An 11,780-nucleotide genomic window follows, 5' to 3' on the forward strand; every position below is an offset into this window, starting at 1 on the left:
TCTGCTTGCACTGAACGCAAGAGAAGTGACACAATTTCCCTAGTTAATAATGCCTGCTAACATGAATTTATTTTAACTAAATATACAAAAAATATACTATCAAATATATTGATTTTAAGAAAGGCATTGATGTTAATATTAGGTATATTGGTAATGTTAGGTATATTGGTATATTGATTGTGCTTTTGTCACGAATGCGCTTTTGTTAAATCACCCGTTTGGCGAAGTAGGCTGTGATTCGATGATAAATTTACAGGCACCGCATTGATTATATTCAACACAGGACAAGCTAGTTAAACTAGTAATATCATCCACCATGTGTAGTTAACTAGTGATTATGTTAAGATTGATTGTTTTTTTATAAGATAAGTTTAATGCTAGCTAGCAACTTACCTTGGCTCCTTGCTGCACTCGCGTAACAGGTGGTCAGCCTGCCACGTAGTCTCCTCGTGGAGTGCAATGTAATCAGCCATAATCGGCATCCAAAAATGCAGATTACTGATTGTTATGAAAACTTGAAACCAGACCTTATTAATCGGTCGACCTCTAGTCCTTGGGTCAGAGAATACTAGGATGGAGTTACTTTTCCTGGACACTGATCTAAGGTCTGTATTGTTTTTAGTTTTTTTTCTCCTAATGTTTAAAGTTAGGTTTTGGGAAAGGACTGAGCTGATCCTAGATCTGTACGTACACAAACCCCTATCCGGAGCAGTCTAGCAGCCCAAAGTTAACTCTGATCTAGGTTAAGATCAGCTGTACCTATAACTGCTGTCTGATATTGTCTCTCTGCCGCAGCATTACATCTGCTGGTCGGAGCTACCCGTGCCTCGCATCGCTGTCACGTTCTCCCTGCAGGAGGTAGAGGAGATAGAGAGGGACTGTGCCGTGTACCGAGGACGCATGGAGAGGATCGCCAAGCACAGCGCCACCAGCAGGGAGGAACAGGTACTGCAGCAAATCATCAAGGAAATGCATGAAACTCAAACTTGAATGGAAAAAACATCTATTAATAATGCATTGGATTTTTATAGCGCTTTTCTAAACCCCAAATATGCTTTAAAGTGTAGGGCTTTGACGTTAATTGGAGATTTGTGTGAAAATGTTTGTTCTACGCTTCTCTGCTTTGGACTCGGCTTTCCATAGATAGGAGAAGAGCGAGAGGGAAGGAATGAGAGAGATGGGGAAAGCGGCAGTAATGGACCATTAAGCTGATGTACACATACTCGATTTGAAACCCTCAGTGATCTACAGTGCAAATCCATGGCCTATTTTTCAGCTAGAGCAGAAGCGGGAGAAGATGTCAGATAGATCTCTGTTAATGATGGTCTGTGTCTGTTCTCCCTGTCTTTGTTGCTAGGCCCTGCGCACAGAGCAGGCACGCCAGGAACTGATCAATCAGGTCAGGCAGTCGGCCGCCAAGACCCTGGAGAGCATCCGCGGTGAGAGGGACACGCACAGTAACACACGCAGGGCCTAAAGTTAAAACCTGCCACCTGCCAGACGTGGGTAGATTTTGGCATTGGTGGGTAAGAATGTTTAAATCACCAGCCACGTTGGCGCATGGTAACACTCCGGGCTCTACAGTGTGACCATTTAATAAAAATAGTCAACAATGGGTGTGATTTATAGCTAAATAAATGCAGTAGCTGTTTTCAATTTCTATTTCTGCCCTTTTTGTTTCATATCTAGAGTAATGCAAAAAATGCATCTGAATCACACTGTGAGAGCTGAAAGATTTGTTTTTAGAAGCAATGGGCATAGACGTTGGTCTAATTTACTCGAAAGTACTGAAGTGAGACTTTGTCCTTGTGTTTCTTAGCTTGTGAACAAAACAATGTAAATAGCCAAGTTGCTTTTCAATGTTTGAGTATACACCCACTGCTAGCAAAAAGACACATCGTTGGCCTCTACTGGTGAAATTCTCAGGTACACATGATGACTAGAGTGATCCTGTTACCAAGGTAACCTTAAAGGAATCAGCTGAAAAATATTTTTTTATTTATTAAAATACTTTGGTCACAGAATATTAAATTAAATCGATCAATATACCACATACTTCTTACTTGTAATACAAGTAATAGTAAGTAATACTAAGCATGCTCATTTGTTTTTGTAATTATGGCAAAACATACAAAATATATGTTTACAAATCGAAGTGGCAGGTATATATATATATTTTTTAATCTTCTGCATAATCTGCTGCATTGGCTGTTTATGGGGTGGCCGGTAGCCTAGTGGTTAGAGCGTTGGACTAGTAACCAAAAGGTTTCTAGATCGAATCCCTGAGCTGACCAGGTAAAAAATCTGTCGTTCTTCCCCTGGACAAGGCAGTTAACTCACTGTTCCTAGCCCGTCATTGTAAATTGGAATTTGTTCTTAACTGACTTGCCTAGTTAAATAAAAATTAAATTGGCTGTTTATACAAAAAAGTTACTGCAATACTACATACACTGGTACAGACATACACCTCGCTACAACCTTACAGGATCTTTACAACAGTGCTCACAACACTGATTACACCCCAAAAGAACTTGGCACATCACCCTCTATAACCCTAAGGATTCTTCACAGAGACAGCAGGGAGAAGGGGGGCTGATATGAGTGAGAAAAAGCTTTGAACAGCTTCCAGCACCTCCGGGTGTAAAATCTAATCATCGCTCACATAGTTTAAGAAACTGCTCATATCAGTTATTGCTTCAAAGATGTGCAATGGGAAGTGAATGGGCCAAGTACTGTGTGTGTACTGTAGGGGGTAACCAACCTGCTGTTCTCCCTCTCTCGCCCCCTGCAGGGCGCCAGGTGTCGCAGCGTCTGGCTGAAGAGGCAAAGAAGAGGGAACGCTTTGAAGAGCTGAGACAGCACTTGGAGCAGGAACAAGAGGTGGGACAGAGAGCGAGAAAGGGAGACCAAGAGAGACTTGACTGTCTTCCTTTTGACCTTCATATCTTCACAAGCTAAAGACGGAGGGAGGGAGAAAGAAGGAAGGAATGAGAGAGAAGCAAACAATTACTCTTTAACTCTGTTTTGCATCATAGGAACACAACTAGGACCACAACACTATCCTTTTATCTTTAGAGCCGTGTTACTGTTTTCTTACCTCAGCTGTAGAGTGTGTGTGTAACCCATGTCTGTGCATGTGTGTAAATGTTGCAGTGGCACAGTTTAGCCAGGAGGAAGGAGCAGGAGGATGAATTCAGCTTTGCCAGGGAGCTGAGAGACCGAGAGAAGCGACTACAGGCCCTGGAGGAGCAGCTGGAGATCCGAGCCAGGTCTGGCCACTAGGGCACGCCACCGCATCATACCCACATTAGACACACAGTCACGTTACACACACACAGCATAAATAATAGTTTTAGATTTGGTTATTATAATAAAAGTAAGAGTTGCACAAATCTTCTCCTCTTCACCACCTCGCCCTCCTCTCAAATCACGACCTTATCTTCAAGACAAGCCTGACTTGGGTGAAACCTGACCCTTAAATAACCTGAGATAACAATGGTCCTCAGGAAGGAACTGATTGCCCAGTACAGCCACCTATCAGAGGAGGCGGCCAAGAGGGAGTGGCGGGCCATGTGGAGGGTTCAACGAATGAGACTGGACGATTTCCGGGCCCAGTTTCTACAGCAAGACCAACAGGAGACTGAGGTCAGTAGTACTCTCTCTTATACACACACTGTCTCTCGACGAATGTTACTTAGAAGGGTGTAAATTAGAGGTCTTCACAGGTCCAAAAAGTTGGATACATTCCGAAATGGACCTGGGCCTTTCCCACCCGGACCTGATATGGATAAATACATTTTTAAGATTTTTTAAGACAACTAGACCCGTTCCGTTATAGGCGGGGGAGGGCCATACTGTGAGCGAGGGACTTGGGGAGCAGGGAGGGAGGGAGAGGTGCAGCTCTAGCAGGCGGGGGAGGACCATACTGTGAGCGAGGGACTTGGGGAGCAGGGAGGGAGGGAGAGACAAGAGACACCAAGTCGACTCCAACTATAGTAGATGAATAGCTGACTAGCTAGCTAGGCTAATTGAGGCTGCAGCGCTTTCTGATCCTACAGTTACAAATAACACCAACTCCATTCAGAATATTAAGTAGCAGCCTGCCTGTTGGCTCTTGGTCGCTGTAGCCTGTCCTTGTTCTTTAACTTTTAATTCCATCTTCCATGGATTAGATATATCCTAACTTTTGCCACACGGAGCAAGGTTCTATGACTGTAGCCTATTGACTCTTTGATGACTTACGATTGGCCAACAACAAGCTACACGCTCCACTCTTGTGATAAGAAAGAGCAGCAGCATAAATTATACAATTTGTCTCTCTCCTGCAGCAGTCATGTTTCGATTTGTCGTGGCCCTTCCGGACAGGTCAGTTATAATTACACATACCCGTGACAACCCCACCTAGAGCCGTGACATTATTTACAATTCTGGTTCAGGTCCAGATCGGGTTTTTGGGTACAGGTGGATCTGTGAAGACCACTAGTGTGAATCGTGTTTTGGCTGTGTGGTTTCATGATGTTGATGAATATGATTGTGATGCTGATGTTGATTTAATATGATTGTGATGCTGATGCAGTAATGTACTATTCTTATCTAAACCCCCAGGCTATTCTGGAGAAGTATCCTGTCGGAGGGCAGAGACCCCCTCTGGAAATACTACAGCCAGCTCCAGCTCAGACCACTCAACCATTAACACAGGTGTGTAAGTGTGTGGGGTGGTGTAGCGGCAAATAAATACAGCCTATGTAAAAGTGCCTTGCCAATCCACTCATGGAAGTGTAAGCTTGACTGAGTGTGTGATCTCTGCTCTGTGCCCTAACCTCGCTGTTCCTGCCCCTGTTTTGTACAGGAGTCCCTATCCCCGGAGCCCTGTGAGCAGCAGTCTGAGGAGCCAACCCAGGCCCCCCTTCCCCACCAATCCACTCCCCCAGCACTCCCCACCACGAAACTCGACCTCACCCTCGTCACAGAGCACATCGACGCCAATGACTTCCTGCCCAAGCCGGCCGACAGCCTGCAAGTGGACCAGGCCCTACAGGAAATTGGGTCGGACCTCCCGGAGGCTCTTGCGCCTCATAAACCCGTAGACTATGACTTTAGCGCCCCCTACAGTCCCCTTGAGGGAGTGACGGCCCCGGCCCTGGCTAGACCTTGCTGGGGTCCTGTGGTACAGCCAGACATGACTCACCCTCACATCCCAACCGGTCCCCCTGAGTCCACTCTAGGCATGGGGTGTGTGGTGTCCGGGACTTTAGCTCTCCCGTCTCCGCTACCTGGAAGTACCTACGGCCATTCTTCAGACTCCACTATGGGTGTAGGGTGTGTGGTGTCAGGAGCTGAGGTCCTCCCCAGGCCCAGTCCTCAAGGCCAGGCCTCCCAATCTAGCATCCCCCTGGGCCAGTACTTCTCTGATGTGCCCCTGGCTCTCCACACAGCCAATGTCCACGGACACCCCTCCCAGACCACAGTGCAGCTGGTGGATGGAAGTGAGTCAAAGCAGATGGACAGCAGGCAGGAGAATACGGAAGACCCATCACCTCCAGGGGGCATCGTAAAGGAGGCTGAAGGGACTGTAGAGGCATCATGCCTGGTGGAGATGAAGCCAGCTGAGATGGAGAAACTAGATTGTGTTGGAGCAGAGGAACAGATGGCTGGTTCTCTCAGGGAGGCTTCTGCCTCCTACACCCCAGAGCAGGGCCATGACAGTGGGTATCACCCAGGACAGGCCTCCCCTTCCCTCTCTGGACCCTCCAGTGTGTACGAGCTTCCTACCTCCAACATTCAAGGCCATGCCTCAGATGCTCATATTAAAGTCGGAGAGCACGTTTCAGATGTGGAAGCCCCTCTCCCTTCTCAAAACGTTCATGGTCACTCATCTGATGCTAACATAAAGGTAGGAGAGTTTGTTTCGGAGGTGACTGCTCCTCTTCCGACCGCCAACATTCACGGTCACGCATCTGACGCTCATATTAAAGTTGGAGACCATGTTTCAGAAGTGGTCGCCTCCCTTTTCACCCAGAACATTCACGGTCATGCCTCGGACTCTCACATCAAGGTCGGGGAGCACATGTCAGAAGAGGTCGCCTCCATTCACACCCAAAACATCCACGGTCATTCATCCGACACTCACTTCAAGGCGGGTGAGTTTGTGTTGGACGCAGAGCCCTCCCGACCACGCTGGAGCAAGCATGGTCACGCTTCAGACTGCACACTTCAAGTAGGCTGTGTGATGTCTGGCACAGAACCAGTACTCTCCCCTTTACCTGGTAGCACCTACGGCCATTCCTCTGAGTCCACACTAGGTATAGGGTGTGTTGTCTCTGGGGTTGAACTCCTTCATGCTCCTCTACCTGGAAGTGACTTTGGACACGCCTCAGACTCAACCCTGGGTGGAGGGTGTGTGGTGTCAGGAACGGTAACCCTTCCTTCTCCGATACCCGGAAGTGACTACGGCCATTCGTCAGATTCAGCGATGGGCGGAGGGTGCGTGATATCTGGGATTGAACCTGTTCGCGCTCCTCTTCCCGGCAGCAACTTCGGACAGTCCTCAGACTCCACACTGGGCACAGGGTGTGTGGTGTCTGGTGTAAGCCCTCTGCCCTCCCCCATCCCTGGCAGTATCTACGGCCACAGCTCAGACTCTGCCCTGGGAGGGGGCTGTAAGGTGTCAGGTGTAAACCCTCTGCCCTCCCCCATCCCTGGCAGTATCTACGGCCACAGCTCAGACTCTGCCCTGGGAGGGGGCTGTAAGGTGAAGGAGACTGGTAATGAATACGACGCCAGGACCCTGGAGCAACAGGAGCAGCAGCGGCTGGCCGAGGGCATCTCGTCCTGGGCAGCGGGCTTGGCTCTGTCCCCAGGCGAGAGCTCAGAGAGGGAGTACCTCCGCTCCCTGGCTGCTCAGTACCAGGTGGAGCAGTACGAGGACTGCTACGGTCTCATGAGTGAGTCACGTCAAACACACACAGGCCTGCACGTACAAATACTGTATAATGCAGTCGAGGGCACTTCACACACCCTGTGTTTGCATCGTGCACACATTCATGATAGTCCCAAGTCATTGCGTCACACGTTGGCAGGAATAGACTGCTCTAGTGGAAAATAACACCGTGGTACTCGGATCAGTTGCACAACACTAATGTAAAGCAGCTTTTTAAACTAAGATGTTCACATGATTCATGTATAATATACCATCCAACTGAAAACACAACAATGACTGAAAGGTTCAATCAGGCAATGGTCCATTAATATAAAGAATGTTTGAATTAGAATCTCACTGTATGTTTCTGCATGCTGTGTCCCCTCCACAGCGTTGGCCCCAGAGTGTCACCCCCTGCATCAGGTGACGCGGGGCCCCTGGGGCCTCCCGGTGGACCCATCGCTCCGCAGGGCCACAGACACCACGGTGGTGCAGCTTAGTGGGATGGTCTCCCTGCCCGTCCTCATGAAGCACTCTGTCACCACCCCACTCATCACACAGTGAGTGTGTGTTGCCTTTTTAGGGAAGAAGGAGTTCACGTCTCTCTGTGGGCCTATCACGGACTGTTTGGTGCTCCTGTTAACCCCGCCTTCTCTCTGTCTCTCAGTGTATCCTTGGTGAACAAGGCGGTGGTGGACTACTACTTCGTAGAGCTTGGAGTGGAGAGGCATTTTGAGGCCCTCAGGCACTTCTTGCTCATGGAGGACGGGGAGTTCGCCCAGTCTCTCAGTGACCTGATCTTTGAAAAGGTGAAATGAAGCTATGGGAGTAGTCTTACCTACAGTGCCTTCAGAAAGTATTCATACCTACTCCACATTTTGTTACGGCTTGAATTAAAAATCAATCAAATAAAAACAATTCTCACCCATCTACACACAATACGCCATAATGACAAAGTGAAAACATGTTTTTAGAAATGTTTGCTCATTTATTTAAATTGAAATACAGACATATCTCATTTACGTAAGTATTCACTCCCCTGAGTCAGAAGCAACTTTGGCATCGGTTACAGCTGTGAATCTTTCTGGGTAAGTCTCAAAGAGCTTTCCATACCTGGATTGTGCAACATTTGACCATTATTATTTTCAAAACTGTAACTTCGCCATTTAGAAACATTCACTGTCTTCTTGGTAAGCAACTCCAGTGTAGATTTGGCCTTGTGTTTTAGGTCATTGTCCTGCTGTTTTCCTCTAGGATTTTGCCTGTGCTTTGTTCCATTCTGTTTCTTTTTATCCTGAAAAACTCCCCAGTCCTTAATGATTACAAGCATAACTAATGACATGATGCAGCCACCACCATACTTGGAAATATGAAGAGTGGTACTCAGTGTTGTGTTGGATTTGCCTCAAACGTAATGCTTTGTATTCCGGACATAAAGTTCATTTCTTTGCCAATTTTTTTGCAGTTTTACTTTCGTGCCTTATTGTGAACAGGATGCATGTTTTGGACTATTTTCATTCTGTACAGGCTTCCTTCTTTTTGCTCTGTCATTTAGGTTAGTATTGTGGACTAACTACAATGTTGTTGATTCATCCTCAGTTTTCGCCTATCACAGCCATTAAAATCCCTGAGCGGTTTCCTTCCTCTCCAGCAACTGAGTTGGGAGAACACCTGTATCTTTGTAGTGACTGGGTGTATTGAGACACTAACTACACCATGCTCAAAGGGATATTCAATGTCTGCTTTTTACAGTTTTACCCATCAATAGATTCCCATCTTTGCGGGGCATTGGAAACTATTTTTTTTTTTTGTGGTTGAATCTAGTATTTGAAATTCACTGCTTGACTGAGGGACCTTACAATGATCTGTATGTGTGGGGTACAGAGATGAGGTAGCCATTCAAAAATCATGTTCAACACTATTATTGCACACAAAGTGAGTCCACGCAACTTATGTGACTTGTCAAGCACATTTCTACACCCAAATTTATTTTGGCTTGTCATAACAAAGGGGTTGCTTATTGACTCGACATTTCAGCTTTTCAATTTGAATGAATGAAAAACATAATTCCTCTTTGACATTATGGAGTATTGTTGTTTGTCACTCGCCTACATACATCTCAATGTAACACACGTTTTGTTCAGGCTGTAACACCACGAAATGTAGAAAATGTCAAGGGGTGTGAATACTTTCTGAAGGCACTGTTTGGTGGGCATTTCATGTACCTGGGTTTTTTTTCTGTGTGTTTGTGTTTTGCCTGGGTGTGTATTTTCTGTGTGTTTTGTCTATTCAGTCTGTTTTATCTGTCTGGGGTGGGTCTGTGTCTGTGTTTTGTCCATATGTAATCCCTGTGTTCTCCATCAGATGGGCAGTGGTCAGACTCCTGGAGAGCTGTTGACTCCTCTGGTCCTGAACTCCATCCTGAGTAAGGCTCTTCAGTACAGTCTTCATGGAGACAGTTCTCTGGCCCCTAACTTCACCTTCGCCCTGCGTTTCCTCCCGGAGACCTTCCATCCTCACGCCCCCGACGCACTCAATTGCCTGGAGCTACGGTACAAGGTCAGAGGAGAGGGAGTGTATTTTTGTGTGCAGTAGATTGCTGACCTCACTGAAATTGTGATGTAGTACTGTTTGTTCTTGGTATGGAAAATATCGGAAAACAGTTTGATCCTCTTGAATTCATTTGGAGAGCGGCTTTTCGAAGACTGTGAATAATGATTTTTCACAAAAGACCCCCCCTCCCCCCGATTTAATCTCCTGCATCTCATTTTCTAACCTCTCTCTGTTACATCTGACCCTCATACTCTCTTTCTCTCCCTCCCTCTGTCTCTCAGGTGGACTGGCCGTTGAACATCATAATCACAGACAGCTGTATGAACAAGTACAACCGTCTGTTCTCCTTCCTGCTGCAGCTCAAACACATGGTGTGGAGCCTCAGAGACGTCTGGTTTCACCTCAAGAGGACTGGTAAGGGCTCCATCTCTGGAAATGAAGGGGGGAAAACCCCTTTAGAAAGGGAATTATGGGGGGGGAAGGGAATTATGGAAAAATGGAATTATGCAAAGATAGGGAATAAGGAAAGAAAGGCATACCGCTTCTCTCGAGTGTTTTAATACATCTGCACCACATCAGTTCTTTTTAAAGCACTAAGGAGCAGCATATTTCATGTGCAGGCTTTTATTTATAGCTCCAGTCATAATTATGCCACGACCCAAAAGTAACGTGTGCCTGTGTGTGTGTCCCCCCCAGCGCTGGTGAAAGGGGCGGGCCGCTCGGTGCAGTTCCGCCAGCTGCAGCTGTACAGACACGAGATGCAACACTTTGTGAAGGTGATCCAGGGTTACATCGCTAACCAGATCCTGCAGGTGTCCTGGTTAGAGTTCACCACCAAGCTGGCCAGTGCCTCGGACCTGGACGCCATACACCGCACACATGCAGACTACCTCAACAGAGCTATCTTCAGGTTAGAGACATACACACACTGACTACCCCAACAGAGCTATCTTCATGTTAGAGACATACACACACGCCGACTACCTCAACACATTACACTCCCAATCACGGCCGGTTGTGATACAGCCTGGAACTGAACCAGGGTCTGTAGTGACGCCTCTAGCACTGAGATGCAGTGATTTAGACCACTGCGCCACTCAGAAGCCTACATCTTTCCTTAATTTAATTCTGTATCTGTTTTCTCCCCTCCCAGGGGTCTGCTGACAGAGAAGGCAGCTCCAGTCATGAACATCATCCACAGTATCTTCAGCCTGATCCTGAAGTTCCGGGCCCAGCTGATCGCACAGCCCTGGGACAGCCAGCAGGGGGAGGCAGTGCACCCCAGCTTCATCGCCATGCAGCAGTCATACAACACTTTCAAATACTACTCCCACTTCCTCTTCAAAGGTAAGGACCGGGTCAAAGCCTCACTGACCTCTGGTGACCTTTCTAATGAGAGTTGCGGGTAGTTTCTATATGGGTAAAGTGATATGTTCAAATCCAAATCAACATCTGGCGGTCCTTTTTCTTGAACACCTCTTGTTGCAGTGTTTAGTTGGTAACTCGGTAGAGTCAAATCAAATGTTATTGGTCACATGCACATGTTTAGCAGGTGTAGAGAAATGCTTGTGTTCCTAGCTCCAACAGTGCAGTACTATCTAACAAAACACACAAATCTAAAAGTAAAAGAATGGAGTTAAGAAATATAGAAATATTAGGACGAGCAATGTCGGAGTGGCATTGACTGTAAAACAGTATGTAAACATTATTAAAATGGACCAGTGATTCCATGTCTATGTACACAGGACAACAGCCTCTAAGGTGCAGGGTTGAGTAACTGGGTGGTAGCCGGCTAGTGCCAGTGACTAAGTTCGGGGCAGGGTACTGGGTGAAGGCCGGCTAGTGATGGCTATTTAACAGTCTGATGGCCTTGAGATAGAAGCTGTTTTCAGTCTCTCGGTCCCCGCTTTGATGCACCTGTAACTGACCTCGCATTCTGGATGATAGCGAGGTGAACAGGTCGTGGCTCGGGTGGCTGAGGTCATCGATGATCTTCTTGGCCTTCCTTTGACACCAGGTGCTATAGATGTCCTGAAGGGCAGGCAGTGTGCTCCCGGCGCTGTGTTTGGCGGACCACACCACCCTCTGGAGAGCCCTGCGGTTGCGGGCAGTGCAGTTGCCGTACCAGGGGGTGAACCAGCCCGACAGGATGCGCTCAATGGTGCATCGGTAACAGTTTGTGAGGGTCTTACGGGCAAAGCTGAATTTCTTCAGCACCCTGACGTTGAAGAGGTGGTGTTGTGCCTTCTTCACCACACTGTCTGTGTGGGTGGACCATTTGATGGTCAGTGACGTGTACGCCGAGGAA

The 11,780-nt window shown here is 47.2% G+C and overlaps 1 protein-coding gene across 2 annotated transcripts in view; it reads left to right on the plus strand.

Annotated features, from left to right (window-relative positions):
• tubgcp6 (tubulin gamma complex component 6) overlaps nucleotides 1-11,780 on the plus strand; it is a 28,438-nt gene that overhangs the window by 14,947 nt on the left and 1,711 nt on the right. For both annotated transcript variants that reach the window (XM_036952828.2, XM_036952830.2), the window contains exons 11-23: nucleotides 796-945; nucleotides 1,358-1,439; nucleotides 2,792-2,880; nucleotides 3,154-3,269; nucleotides 3,507-3,645; nucleotides 4,606-4,698; nucleotides 4,850-6,944; nucleotides 7,311-7,479; nucleotides 7,587-7,728; nucleotides 9,284-9,478; nucleotides 9,754-9,886; nucleotides 10,169-10,382; nucleotides 10,626-10,819. In XM_036952828.2, the coding sequence (XP_036808723.2) occupies nucleotides 796-945; nucleotides 1,358-1,439; nucleotides 2,792-2,880; nucleotides 3,154-3,269; nucleotides 3,507-3,645; nucleotides 4,606-4,698; nucleotides 4,850-6,944; nucleotides 7,311-7,479; nucleotides 7,587-7,728; nucleotides 9,284-9,478; nucleotides 9,754-9,886; nucleotides 10,169-10,382; nucleotides 10,626-10,819 (3,811 nt within the window). The remainder of the gene's footprint in view (nucleotides 1-795; nucleotides 946-1,357; nucleotides 1,440-2,791; nucleotides 2,881-3,153; nucleotides 3,270-3,506; nucleotides 3,646-4,605; nucleotides 4,699-4,849; nucleotides 6,945-7,310; nucleotides 7,480-7,586; nucleotides 7,729-9,283; nucleotides 9,479-9,753; nucleotides 9,887-10,168; nucleotides 10,383-10,625; nucleotides 10,820-11,780) is intronic.

The sequence above is a fragment of the Oncorhynchus mykiss genome, chromosome 2 (assembly GCF_057628025.1).
Source record: "Oncorhynchus mykiss isolate SJ-2025 chromosome 2, ASM5762802v1, whole genome shotgun sequence".
NCBI lineage: Eukaryota > Metazoa > Chordata > Actinopteri > Salmoniformes > Salmonidae > Oncorhynchus > Oncorhynchus mykiss.